This window comes from Hyalella azteca, unplaced genomic scaffold (genome assembly GCF_000764305.2).
Source record: "Hyalella azteca isolate HAZT.00-mixed unplaced genomic scaffold, Hazt_2.0.2 contig7054, whole genome shotgun sequence".
NCBI classification, from domain to species: domain Eukaryota; kingdom Metazoa; phylum Arthropoda; class Malacostraca; order Amphipoda; family Hyalellidae; genus Hyalella; species Hyalella azteca.
Genome location: NW_025937189.1, coordinates 268,279 through 281,591, shown reverse-complemented (window position 1 = coordinate 281,591; position 13,313 = coordinate 268,279). Strand labels below are relative to the sequence as shown.

Genomic DNA, 13,313 nt, shown 5'->3' with positions numbered 1-13,313 from the left:
TAGATTAATGCAATATGCAAGCATATACGAAAATAAGCAAAATGAAGATGACCTGTTTCCGTGGCTTGCTCATGTTGAGCGAAGAGGAAAAAGTGCCACAATGACACCGATAAAAAAGGAAAAGGCGTCAATCTAATCAAACACAGGAAAAGAAAAGTGTCAAAATGTTCCAAACAGAGGGGAAAAATATAACGTGTTCAATTTGGCTAATTAACGTCAAGCCAGATAACTGCATAGTACATAGGATAATATTTTTTCTAACCAACGTTTCTGACGAATAGTTTTATTAAATTTGAAGGTATTAGTCTGTTTTTGAACGATAGAATTTCTGGTATATTTCTGGTATTTTGAGCCAGGCAATCTGGTATTCTCGCCAAGAAAAAACCTGGCAACACTGATATAGTCACTCGATGTGCTGCAGAGTGCAGACTGCATACTGCTGTGCGTGTAGTACTAGTACCTACAATTAGCGTTCACGCGTTTTTTCCTACTTCGTGTAGCAGTGTAGCTGATCTGATAGAATTCCTGAATAATGGCTCCTAATTTTCCCCCATGGAGAAGGCGTGCACCTAAACCGAAGTTAGGTGTTGAAGTCGTGACAGCAAACATCTCACAGAATCCTATGTGTTTACATGGTAAGAAACTGAGGAGTTACCGTATTTTCGTATTATTAATGTGATATTACTGTATCCATGGACATGCTATGGAGCATTGACAACAACCTTGTCTTGTCCACTGCAAGCTTCATATCAGCAGCCATGTAGCATTTCTTCTGTATCTGTTTTTTTTTTTCTGTAAGCTTACAAGATGGCTTGTAATTTTTCACAATTTTGATTTTTAATCAAGTCAAGTGATTTTACTATAACATGAAAGATTGTAAGAAACATACCTGGAACAGGAAGAAATATTTTTAGACTAGATTTTTAGTGACGTCCATTATATTTTTGGGGGAAATAAATCATAGTTTAGCCTTTAGGTTGATTACTTTTCATTCATTGTTGCCCACGCACGGCCCAGTGCTCAATTCTATACTATATATGATATTCTATGCAGTATGCACAATTTTGTGATGACTGATGCAGTAATTTTTTGTTAAGTGAAATTTTTTCACTGAGTGAGGTAAATGTAATGATTTGTACAGCAATCCCTTGATTAACGCCCAGGTTTCATACAGTGGCAATAGTCGTTGGAATTTCAGCGACTTTTGCTAAAGTTATCGACCAATTTTTTTTACTTTACAACGACTTTCGAGCTAAAATAATAGGTCATTTATCTTTTTCAACGACTGCCAACTAATGGGACTCTTCCACAATAAACTTATGTAACTACTGAAGAAACCTATCGACTATCGACTGCATAAATCCTATCGACTATCGACTGGCATGCGGTTGTTCAACGACCAGATGACATTGAGATAAATTTTACAACGACTCTCGTGCCACACTATGAAACCTGGATTAACGCTGTTAATAAATCCCTGAGTTTTACCGTGTTAAGCAAAACCGCGCTAATCAAACTTAAGAATATATGGTAATAATTATAATGAATCCTCAAAAATAGCAAAGATACATAATAATTTTTTTTTCACTAAAATTCATCATATTTTTTCATCATCATCATATGTGTATCAAATAAATAAAAAAATGTGAATGAATTAACGTATTGTTTCCCGTGCATATTGTTGACTCGGGAAACCCTAGGTCTTCACCAATCTTCGTTTTCGTTTCACCATTATCAAAATGCTTAATTATTTCAAGCTTAGTCTCCAAAGAGATATTTTTATGTTTAAGCATTCCCTTTTTTGTCCATAATTATGATGGTAATTTATCAAGGAAAATTATGTAGTTTGATAAAAATGAGCAGTAAATATGGCAGCGATCTTGACCAGTTGAAGGCTAACAAGTAAGTTAGAGCATCGGCATGACGCACTTACCGGCGAACGTTGCCGAACTCGACCATTTGAGTTATGAACGAGAATGAACGAGACAAAGCACGGTTAAACCGACTCTGTAGTCAGCACGAGTGCCTACGGAACGGGACCTTATTTAAAGAATTATTGGCTGAAATTCATAAAGTAACAACATTTGGCGAATTTTTCCAAAAGTCGTAACAAAAGTAACAACATAAGATCTTATATGCAAAAAGTAACACTTTTGTTACGAACGTAACACCTCTGGCTAGAGGCGGGAAAATGATGCGTTGTGAAAAAAAAAGTTGCGCTAATCAAAACTGGCACCGCATAGATTAAGAGTAGGTTGCAAATTTTTTTTCTGCGGTACTAATCAAAACCGCGGTATTCAAAACCGTGCTAATCAAGGGATTGCTGTAATCAAAATTCTTTTTTGTTAATAGATTTTTTTTCATCCTAACTGTAGGCTTTGCTAACCAAAGTTCTACTATACATGCAATTTTAGGGGTGTCCCTTATTACCCCAGGGGCAGGGGGTTTCCCTTATTACCCTGTTTTGTGGAAATGGCTGCCATTTTTTCTTGGAATGAGATATACAAATTCTGTCAATCACGTTTTTAAGCCAACACCAGTGTGCAACAATAACTGCAACTTTCATATAAGTAAAATTTTTCTGTATGACAAATATTTTTTCTGCTACAGACCTTAGCAGAGGTAGTAAGTACTTCTCCAAAATCTCACTTTTTTTCAGAGATTTTTTAGAGGTACTGGTAATAAATGTATGACTTCTCAACTTGCTTTATGCTGCATAGATAGTGAAAATGCTGAACTTTATGCCACTATTTTTGTGAAAACGCTGAACTTTATGCCACTATTTTTAGTTTTGCAATATTTTGATTAGTTTAGCTGCTACAATATTTCTATAAAATGTTGGAAGACTGTCCCTTATTACCATGGTCAGGAAGATATGCCAGGTGCGCGGGAATTTATTTTGTCATTTAACGACCTGCGCGGTGCGCCGTACTACGTTGGTAAAAAAATGTGCCGTGCGCTGTACTTTAGAAAGCTAAAATAGTTCTACTATTTTAGTCGACAATATACGCAAGTATATTGACTACGCGAGTCGAACTGACAATAATAAAATGTAAGACATGTCCGGGTTACTTCTTGGGTTACTTCTGACTCTTCCGGTTGTCCGCCTTGTCGGATACGGAACGTACGGTAATCGTAAACTGCGGCTGTTATACATACGAAATGTAAACAGACGGTGTTCAGTGTTGCCATATGACTTAGGAGAAAATTTCTTCTAAAATAAAGATGGCCGGGATTGCACGAACACGTGCGCGAAGATAATCAATTTTCATTACATTGCGCCAACTGTGCACAGCAATAGCTTAAAAAAAGTGAAAATGCGCAGGAAAATTCACCGAAAACATACATCATCCTGAGTGTGGCCTTATTACCCCGTTTGACGGTAGGTCTTGTAAAGCAAGATACTCTCCTATAGGTGATACTATGCACAAACAGATTTGGGCTGACTGTTTTTTAGTAACTAGCTTTGAACTTTGGTAAATTTGACCATTTGTGCTGACCTTGACAAATTTGAAGAGATCCTGCAGGACAGCTATAGGGTCTGGGAAGCTGAAAATCCGGCTATATTATGTTCAGCAGCTTGTTCAAAAGTTCAAGTCCATATCTTGATCTGCAAGGAAATTTTTGCAGTCTAAATATTGGTCACAGTTTTTTGCGTCGAGTTAAAACAAATTTTGAGGTACATTTTGAGTCAACTTGTTTGGCTGAATTTTGCATCAGTAATGGTAAAAGTAATTTCATCAGAATCAGCAAACAAAACTGTACAGGATCTCATTGTACTACTAGCCATTTTTATAAATTAGTTTTAATTTTATTGGACCCCAAAAATGGCATTTTGTCCAATGTTGTGCTCACACAGACTGACTACTACCCTTCAGACAAGGGGGGTCACAAGATCAGAAACTATTGCAGTTAGAGGCCTAATATTTTGGAAAACTTAGTTTAGCACTTCACTAGTGCTACAGTTAAAATTTGAAGAAAATTGGAGACATTGTTGCCGGGTCTAAAATGTCTCATACCGCAGGTGAGATAAACCTGTTATCTGCTTATTTACTAACTGGCAACAACCCTACTCTGAATGAAGGAAAATGAATGACTGGTTCTAATGCAAAATGAATTAAAATATGGAACAGCAAATACACACAACTTAATAAAATTGCAAACGAAATGGTTGTTTTAATTTGAAATGTGTAATGAAAATGAGCTAGTTAATTGGATGAAAGGAGCATGGACAGGTGGAGATGAGCAGATGTAACTGCAAACAGAAAGAACAGAATAAAAATGCAAATCACGAATGACTGATAACCTGATGGGATGTAGAATGTAAACAAAGCAAGAACCATTAAACTCCATAAAACTAGTAGCAGCTCATCTCCATATTGTGAATTTATCTTTAAAACTAATGAGTACTCGCACAAGGATTGAATTGAAAGGAATCACAAGTGGACAGATAAATAAAGGAACACTGCAAGAGGAATTGAGAACATAAGCTTACTGGAATTAATTGTAACCATAATCCAATATAATAAATTAACTTCTTCAAACTGAACCATATCAGTCAGAGATGAATACAACCAAAGTGAAATGCAAGGACAAAACTTAACCAAAATTATCAATGAACAAATTATATAAATTTCTATGCCACTCACCAGTGCAACTGAGTGCCCAGGCTAAGATACTGAGTGGGAATCCAAATACTTAAGAGTGATAATTCAAGTTTGCAAATTATACTTTGGTCATCTACACTGAAAAAGATAAAAATATTGAATTTAATTTAAATTGAGTTGGATTGAGAACTAAAGAAATATGATTACAGATAAAAAAGACCTGAAGGTTGGGCTACACAGTAGCCTAATCTAACCTCCGGTAACAACATGATGGTGGGAACTGAGAAGGGTTAGACCACTTGGCATGGAATGACCCATATATAAGGACTCCAAAATATGCAGATTGGATGCACCAGAAAACCGGGCAGAAATAGAAGCTAAAACCTTAAAGTCAGTGTCAGACAATGAAACGTCACACTTGTTGGCATGAGTGCGCACAGCCAAATGAGGAGGGCGCATTACAGTAACTGCCCAGTCCTATAACTCCATCTTTTATGCTCAGCGACCCTAGTGTAAAGGTTGCGTGCCGTCATTCCAATGTAAACAGATGCACAACTTTATAAACTAGGGATGACTGCATGTAAGAAGGGAGGATATCTTTGTACCTAAAAAGTAACCTTTTTTAAAATTATTCACCAGTAAGATACATGATTAATGTCCATAAAGTATTTCATAAACAAATATATTAATTTTCTAAAAAAAATCTTCTGTTTATTTGGATTTAAAAAAACAAAAGCTAAAAAAGCTGGTGCTTAGGCTGGTGAAAGTTGATTTTCTGAAAACAGATGTTTGAAAATGGCCATTAGATTTAGTAATATTGCAGTTGAGAAAGGACAAACTATTTTTGATTCAAGTTCCATGGTAAATTTAATACAATAAGGTTGCAAGTTTAAGTAATCAAAGAAAAGTTTTACATGAGAGGGATGCTTGAAAATGAGAAAGGTATCATCAATAACCGGTATAACAGATATGTCAATGGCATCTTCTAGCCCCTGACCCTAAAAGAGGGTCAGGCTTAGTTTCTAGCAGTGCTGAAAACTGATTCTGATTGTTTTTACAGGCCCAACAATATGTTTTGAGCGGTTCTTCATAGAGAAGAAGTCACGGAAATTCTATGCATGCTCGGCATGCAGAGACAGGAAAGACTGCCCATTCTTCATGTGGGCTGATCAGACGCAATCTAAGGCTTATAGAAACACGTGGTTGAGGAAAATTAAAGAAAACAGGCCTAAACGTTCTCATCTAGAGGAATACAAAAGGTAAGTCATGCAATTAGATTGATCCTTGATTTTAATTCTTGGACCCTAATATGTAGGATTGCTAATCATAGTCAGATCCACTTGAATTGTTCATTGATTAGCATTCTATAAACTAGGTTTTAATACAAATCCATGGCACCATAAAATGATCTATAATGTAATATTTAAAATTTCATGAACTTATTATTAACTTGAAACTTTTTTTTCCAAGATTTAAGAAGAATATCTTGAAAGTTTGATATGTATGGTATATATAAATTATATAGGTACCTTCTATTCATAAATGCATACTCCTCTCGTCTTGGCAACTATTTAAACAAAACTTATATCATTTCAAATAATTATCTTTATGTCATTGTTAAATCTGCATGCTGCTGATTTGATAATTATTCTCTGGGCTTTTTGATGACTAAATTCAACTATGGTCAATCAGTTTATTTTTAATTCAATTGTTTTATCTTTCCTCATATATGATGGATTGAAACTTTTAGTTGATCAATGGTATTGTAATTTATAAAAGCTCCTTATTTCCACAAGTGTGTTATTTTTATACAAGCAATTCATGTATTGAAGCATTGTTGGAAACTAATGCACATTATTAATTTTCAGGTTATCAAGCATATGTGAAGTGAGCCCTGAGGAACGAGGCTACTGCACCATATGCAATATGCTGTGTCTGCTGCCCTGTGATAGCGACCACATCCCCACACCTCTCTGCTCGGCCGCTACTGTTATAACTCCCATACCTGACCACCTTCTCACTCATCCTTCTCAAGTAATTTCCTTTTGTTTAGATCGTGATAGAAAAAATTTAATGCAAAAAAGTTTCTTGGAGTTTGTTATGGAATTGCAGTAATACAATAATACTGTGTCTGTTATGTATGAGTTTTACATTTATTCAATTGATAGTTACCGTACTTGCATTGACCTAAGCAAATGCATAAAAAACTAGTTTCTACATTTATAGATGTGATATTATCTGCTACGGTACTCATGCTGTTGCTCTTTTTTGCTTTATTTGCAAGGCAAAATAATTGCCAAAAGACTGCGCACTAGGAAAATTAACTGCTTGTATGCTCCTTTGTTCTGTATTAGGTTGGTGTCCTAATTTCATTCCCCTGAATTTCAACATTATTTCTTTTAAACAGGATGATGATAATATTGTTGCGCTTACAATGCTCAGTGTTGCAGTTGGTGCCATTGAAAGAGAACTCGAAGTGTGAAGCACAGTACCTGTTCAGCAGCCGGTCCCTGAAGGCGGTGGTGGACATGGTGGCAGCTACAGGCGCCACTAAAGTGCTGTGTGTGGGAGTGCCCAGCCTGCATGAAGCAATTGCCAACAACGAGACCAGCCTCAGTGCCACCTCGATGCTGCTCGACATTGATACCAGATATGTGCGTGGCTGCTTGGCTTGCTGGTATTTCCATCTTTTAACTTATTGCTCTTCAGTGGCAAGTAAGCGTTTGATTCATCTGACTGTACACAAGGCTACAGAATAGTTTATAAACAAATATTTTATTTATTCTCTTATGCATTTTAATATAAGCAGTGTAAACATTTGGAACATATGGAGACCAGTGTATATTATAGAAGATTACCAGTACAATTTTTTATATCCGTTAATGGCCTCTTAAATGAAAACAAGGGCTCATACCTTACCTTTATATGATAGTTTATATGTACGTACGGTATTGTTTGCAAGGGGAACTTCTTACCGCTTACCAGCATCGATCACTTCAACATGTTCAACCAACACTTCTTTACTTTGTTCACAGAGGAACTTCTTCCCACTCACCAGCTTCGTTCACTTCAACATGTTCAACCAACACTTCTTCGACGGAGCGCGCGCGAGGCAGCGCGTCATCACCTTCCTCACGGGAGCCAAGAGTGAGTGCCACTCACACGGACGCCGTCTAAGATTTTTTTTCCTTTTACTCTGGTCAATGTGGACAACATGACTGATGTAGCTTGTGCAAACGGTTCCAAAAGTTATAATGTCTTTTCCCTTCAAAAGTGTTTTCCCTTTTTCCCCTGACAAGTTTTCCATTTTCCAAAGCTAAGTTTACCTTTTTCCCCCCTGATAAGTTTTCCCTTTTTGCCCCCTGACTAACTAACAATATAGAGGAATAAATGATGAATTTTCAAGCTGTAATTTTCCGCAGACGTGTGCGTGGCGTGCGACCCGCCCTTCGGAGCTCGCGTAGAACTGCTCAATGTGTGCTTCTCGTACCTGGCTGACCTGTGGCGCGATGCCAACGGCCTGCCTCCTCACGCACAGATGTCGGGTGAGCGCAATGCTTCAGCAGGACTTTGCAGTGCTGTATTGCGCAGGGGTTGAAAATGATGGTGTCAAATCCATGCCACGCGCATATTGGCCTGACATTCTAATCTGATTGACTTATTTAGCGTGCATGGTAACAATGTAGGAAAGTTATCCGCGTAAAAGTCTTGAACAGAAACGGCTCAAGTTTTTGGTTACAACTTTTGGATTTTTACAACTTGGATTTTCAGAGCAATTTCGTTCAGCGTGTTTACGACCAGCAGACTCTCGAAACTTTGAGTCGTCGAGGTGGCAATTATTGTGGCTCGTTAAGCAGACACTGGGGAAAAAAATATTCAGCTTTGCAAATTCTGACAGCTACATTTGCGAATTGGTACTTGGAGTTTGAGTAAAATCAGTAAAATATAGTTAAAATATGTTAATAGAAATGGTAGAAATAATATTTGCTAGAGATACCGTACTGTTTATTAGGTTTTATGTTAAGCTGGCGACGCATGGAAGAAGTCTCTCTGCAGTCACAAATCACGGGCTAGGGCATTCAGGTCCCTGACAATTTCTTCACTAGTTTTTCTTGCAGTAAATAGCTCGATAATTGCTATTCCTGTATTTACAACTTTCTTCATAGTTAGTTGGATAGATATTTTTTAAATTACTGAAAATTATATTCAATTTAGAGTGAAATGTTACATTGGAGACGTCAACAAAATATTCATTTTGAACCGAATCGTAACGATGAGTTACGTCGTCCGCCGTGCCTGATGTCTGCTTTTGAATCACGGACAATTCCTTAATTTGGTTTGATTACTAAGAATTCATGAAAGAACAAGGACTTTAGTAGTAAAAATAGAGGACTTCAACAATGTTTACTGTATCCTATTATTGCCGTAAAATATTGTGTATTTTACGGTTAGCTTTGAAAATGGTTTTTATCGTATTTCGTTGCCCCACTGGCGCGTTTTGGTTTAGGCCACTAGGTATAGCGCAGTAATGGCGGCTCTGAAATGAAAGGAGCTAGCCGTGAGTTCGAGCCTCGGGAAGCTCAGGGCCTATACTTTCAAAAAAAAAAAAAAACAGTTAAGAGATCGTAAATCCATCAGCCAATCATTGACGGCCTTTCAAGCAAAATCCACCAATCATAGACAAGAAAATAGAGCGTAAGTACTCACGTTCACTTAGCGCGTTTTGAAAGCATAGCCCCAGTTCATACACTATTGATGTTGCTGGTTGGCGGCGCTTGGTCGCCATTTACGGTCGTACTTCCAACCTGGCCTTTGTTTAGTGTCCCAGAATTAACTCGGTACGTGCTACCTGGTGGGATCTTAAGGTCTTCAAGTTGGGAATGGCGACTGATCGCTAAAATTTATTTGCTGGGTCCTATATTCGTTATCTTCTGTTACTCATATTTCTCATTGTAAATTAAATCAGACTTATTTTTTAATTAAAGACTGTAAAATTATGACGATCACAACTCATCTAGTGGTTTGTGCTGTTCTTTACGTATACAGATTTAAGTCCATCAATTGCTGTAAAAAATCCGAAAAGTTCGTGTTTTTGTCAGTGCCTTGCCGAACATATTGGGCAAATGCCGTTTCATTTGGAGCGATGAAATGCCTTCGGAGTGACGTATTGTAAACTTGTGCGCCTGCAACCGTACGCGGGGTACTGGCCAGCTGCATCACTTGTCGAATCTCGCGGAAGAGAAACTACTGTGATCAGATATAATTTAGTAACTATATGTATACAAGTTGGTAGATTATGAGCAGTAGAATTTATATTGGCGGGCCTGCCGTGCGATGGTACTTACTACTATCACTTCTATGCAGTCAGATACTGTGTGAAAAGCAATTAATGGGATTTAAAAAAATTAATAGCCTATGCAAACACGGCGTGCACTGCGTTCTTCTATCCTGATATCAAAGTGAGGAGTCAATGTAAGCTTTTGTTTTTATTTCAGTGTTGCTGATGTTCCCGTACTTCCTGGAGTACCAAATCACCGAGAACCTACCAACTTTCACTATGTTGGACTACCAGCTCGACTATATCAACCACGACCACTACACATCAGGTCAGATCTTCCGTCGTTTTGTAGCCTGCTAGTCACTGGCAATTTTTCGTTTATTAAGAGCCTGTAGTTCTGAACCATTTATTCATGCATGTTGTTACGATTTCTCTCATTCAGGCATTTATTTTGATCGCAATATTGATCATGGTTGTACTGTTTATTTTTTCAAGAAGTAACTCTGCCACCGTGCCGCTTGCGTGAGCCACTAACTGTTCTGGTCTAGAGCTCCGGACGTTACCAGAAAGAACGGATACGTTATTACTGTTCTGGCCTTGAACACATCGTAGGTTATCTAGAGGAATGAATGCTATACTGTTTTTTCTGTCTCTCTTTTAAATATTCTCATGTCCTCATGTGTCGTCAATCTTAAGCGATTCAAGCAGGAATATTTTAATCTCAACTGTTCAGATATTGGAAACATCTCGACCCGTTTTTTGCATACTTTGTTGCTTCATTCAGGCTCTTACAGTCGATCTTCGTCCATGCCACTTGGTATCTAATGAGCAGCTACCGTAGCGGCGCTCACAGTCTTTCGCGCTATGTACATTGTTTCTATTTTAGTTCGTTCATATCATCTTTTCTTGCTTGCAATAAATATTGTACGATTCAACATTATTGAAGGCCGTTCACATAGTTTTTACGAAATTACTTGTCTTTCGGCGCAAGAATTGTCAGGCTTGTCTTCAGTAGCATTACCAGCGTCACCATCCGTGAAGTCTTTGTAGTAAGTCTTACCTATATAAGCTCCTCAAGCAGCCCATTAGTCAGTCGCAGCCCAGCTTCTATCCCCTTACGCCTCGCTTGCCAACTCGAGATAGTGTCGATATAGATACCTGATCTATATTTTTAATAATACTTCACCGCGCTTTATCTTAAATATGTAATTACTAGTTGGAGTAGTATTGTCTTTCATTCCTCCTTATTATATCTTTGGATAATAATTCGAACCGAAAGTATTGAAACATTTTGCTTAATTAAAACTGGTCGCTAGTGTCACTGAAAAGACATCCGGACAGAATGCACCTGTGATTTTTTTGGATTTTGCTATAGTAAATGTACAAATATTGTTCCTCACTGTGTCGATAGTTGACTGTTTGATGCTATGGTCGCTGATATCCCCACAGCGGTTTGCGGTAATTTTGTAATGGTTTCGAGCGCGAGGAGGTTTGCGATGTCGACTGCAGTGTAGTCAACCTTGTAGTATACTACACCCAGAATATCTAAGATAGAGAGTGTGACGTGTACGATGTTAACAGGCAGCAAGAAGGCCATGAAGCGGGGGTCGGCTGTGCGTGTGTTCACTAACCGTCCAGCCAGCGTCTTCCCTCTACCGGAGAGTGAAGGCTACCGGCGCTGCGAGCCTTGCGACCGCTGGGTCTACGCCAGCAACGTGCACTGCGACCTGTGCCGGGGCTGCATGGGCAAGGTCGCTACATGCATTAAACTGTTGAAAATAACAATTATAACCTTATTATATCACGTAAATCAATTTTCTGGTCAGAGACAGGTTTACTTGCCTATTATAACTATAACTATTTATATATAATAACTATAAGTAACTTTATCTGGATTTGGCTCCACTATCGCTTCTTAGGCCACCAAACGTGTCATTAAACATCAAATGGCTGCGTGCATCGCATTTTACGATCCTTGTTTGAGTTACTTCAGTTGTCCACGGTTCAGGAACTTGACAATTTCTGTATTATATTAAAGAATTTTAGTATATTATTAAATAATTTTAGTATATTATTGAATAATTTTTAGTATATTATTATTGTATCCATAAATGTGGTGCTTCGGCGTTAATGATAAAAATGCCTCGGCCACAGGACGGGAGCGCGTACAAGCACTGCGATGAGTGCGGGCGGTGCGTGAAGCCGTCGTGGCAGCACTGCGCCGCATGCAGCAAGTGCCAGAGCCGTGACCACCGCTGCACTGGGCAGCCCTCCGTCAGCTTCAAGCTGCACCAGCTCAGGGAGCTCTCCAGCAAGTGCATAGTCTGTGGCGACCCTGGCCACAAGAGGAAACATTGTCCCACTCGAGAGGTCGGTCAGTCGGCTTAATTTGCAGACTTCAGCTTAACATATTATGACTGACATTTCCACAAGTAATAATTGTCTCCGTTTAAATTATATTACAATTAAGTATGAATATATTTTCTTTCCAGGAACGAAATAAAGCGGAGTTGGAGCGACCGCCCAAAAAGAAAAGGAAGAAGGCCGCTCATGCTTACCCTATCTCGTCTCACGAAGAAAATTCTCAATATTTACAAGTAATAAAAGGAATTTTATCCGAGTAAACAATGCACAAGACTCATTTCTCTGTAACCTGACGTATATCTTTCTAGTGTGCCCCTATTTGGCCTAAACCTCATTTCCGTCAAGCGCAAAAAAATGAGGCTAACGGTACTGTTGAATTTCATTGCTCGTCTCTGATTCATTGCGATCAAGATAAATTTATTTTCCATATTTGATGGCGTGTAAATAACTTCAGATTACCTGCATTGCATTGCTACGACAATGGGAAACTGTCGCACAACTGCTGCCTCTTTTGTTGTCCATTTTATTATATTCTTTATTTGCTTGAAATGCACTTTCTTCAGAAAGCAGCATCCAGTAGGAGAATCTAAATCTGCGTCAAAACTGCGACTAAAGTGGTCGGTTTGATGAGTCATTAACCCATGTTAATCGCTATGAATAAAGCTTATTGCTGCCTCAGTTCAAGCAATAAACATTCATACCGGATGAAAAAGATACCATCGTACCGGATTAAAAGTGTTTGCTCGAAGCGCACGATGGCGGATTTGATCATTTCGAAGCCGTTCGGCAAGTCCGACCTCAAATGACGACTTGTGAATCTGTGGATTAAGCACGTACGTACTCGTGTGCCGGCAATAAGCTATGCGTCGGACAATTTTACGGCCGGTCTCGGGGAGTGTTATACGGCCGGTCTTGCGAAGTGTTTGACGGCCGGTCTCGCGAAGTGTTTGACCCGTCGGTCTCGCGAAATGTGTTACACAGCCGGTCTCTGAATTTGGCGACCAATGAATATCTCCCAAACCAATGAACGCAGCTCGATGAAACTTGGCACTCTTATGTATTCA

The 13,313-nt window shown here is 38.6% G+C and overlaps 1 protein-coding gene across 1 annotated transcript; it reads left to right on the top strand.

Moving 5' to 3' along the window:
- Positions 1–402: 402 nt before the first annotated feature.
- Positions 403–12,522, top strand: LOC108668713 (rRNA N6-adenosine-methyltransferase ZCCHC4). The gene is made up of 10 exons (XM_018155958.1): positions 403–635; positions 5,668–5,866; positions 6,476–6,641; positions 7,058–7,261; positions 7,643–7,754; positions 8,030–8,152; positions 10,103–10,213; positions 11,467–11,636; positions 12,040–12,255; positions 12,378–12,522. The coding sequence occupies exons 1-10, from the start codon at positions 533–535 to the stop codon at positions 12,507–12,509; spliced, it is 1,536 nt and encodes a 511-aa protein (XP_018011447.1). The 5' UTR covers positions 403–532; the 3' UTR covers positions 12,510–12,522.
- Positions 12,523–13,313: the final 791 nt, after the last annotated feature.

Coding starts and splice junctions, on each gene's coding strand:
- LOC108668713 (XM_018155958.1), top strand. CDS start 533: ATGGCTCCTAATTTTCCCCCATGGAGAAGGCGTGCACCTAAACCGAAG. Junction 5,867..6,475: donor CATCTAGAGGAATACAAAAG/GTAAGTCATGCA, acceptor ATTAATTTTCAG/GTTATCAAGCATATGTGAAG. Junction 11,637..12,039: donor GCCGGGGCTGCATGGGCAAG/GTCGCTACATGC, acceptor CCTCGGCCACAG/GACGGGAGCGCGTACAAGCA.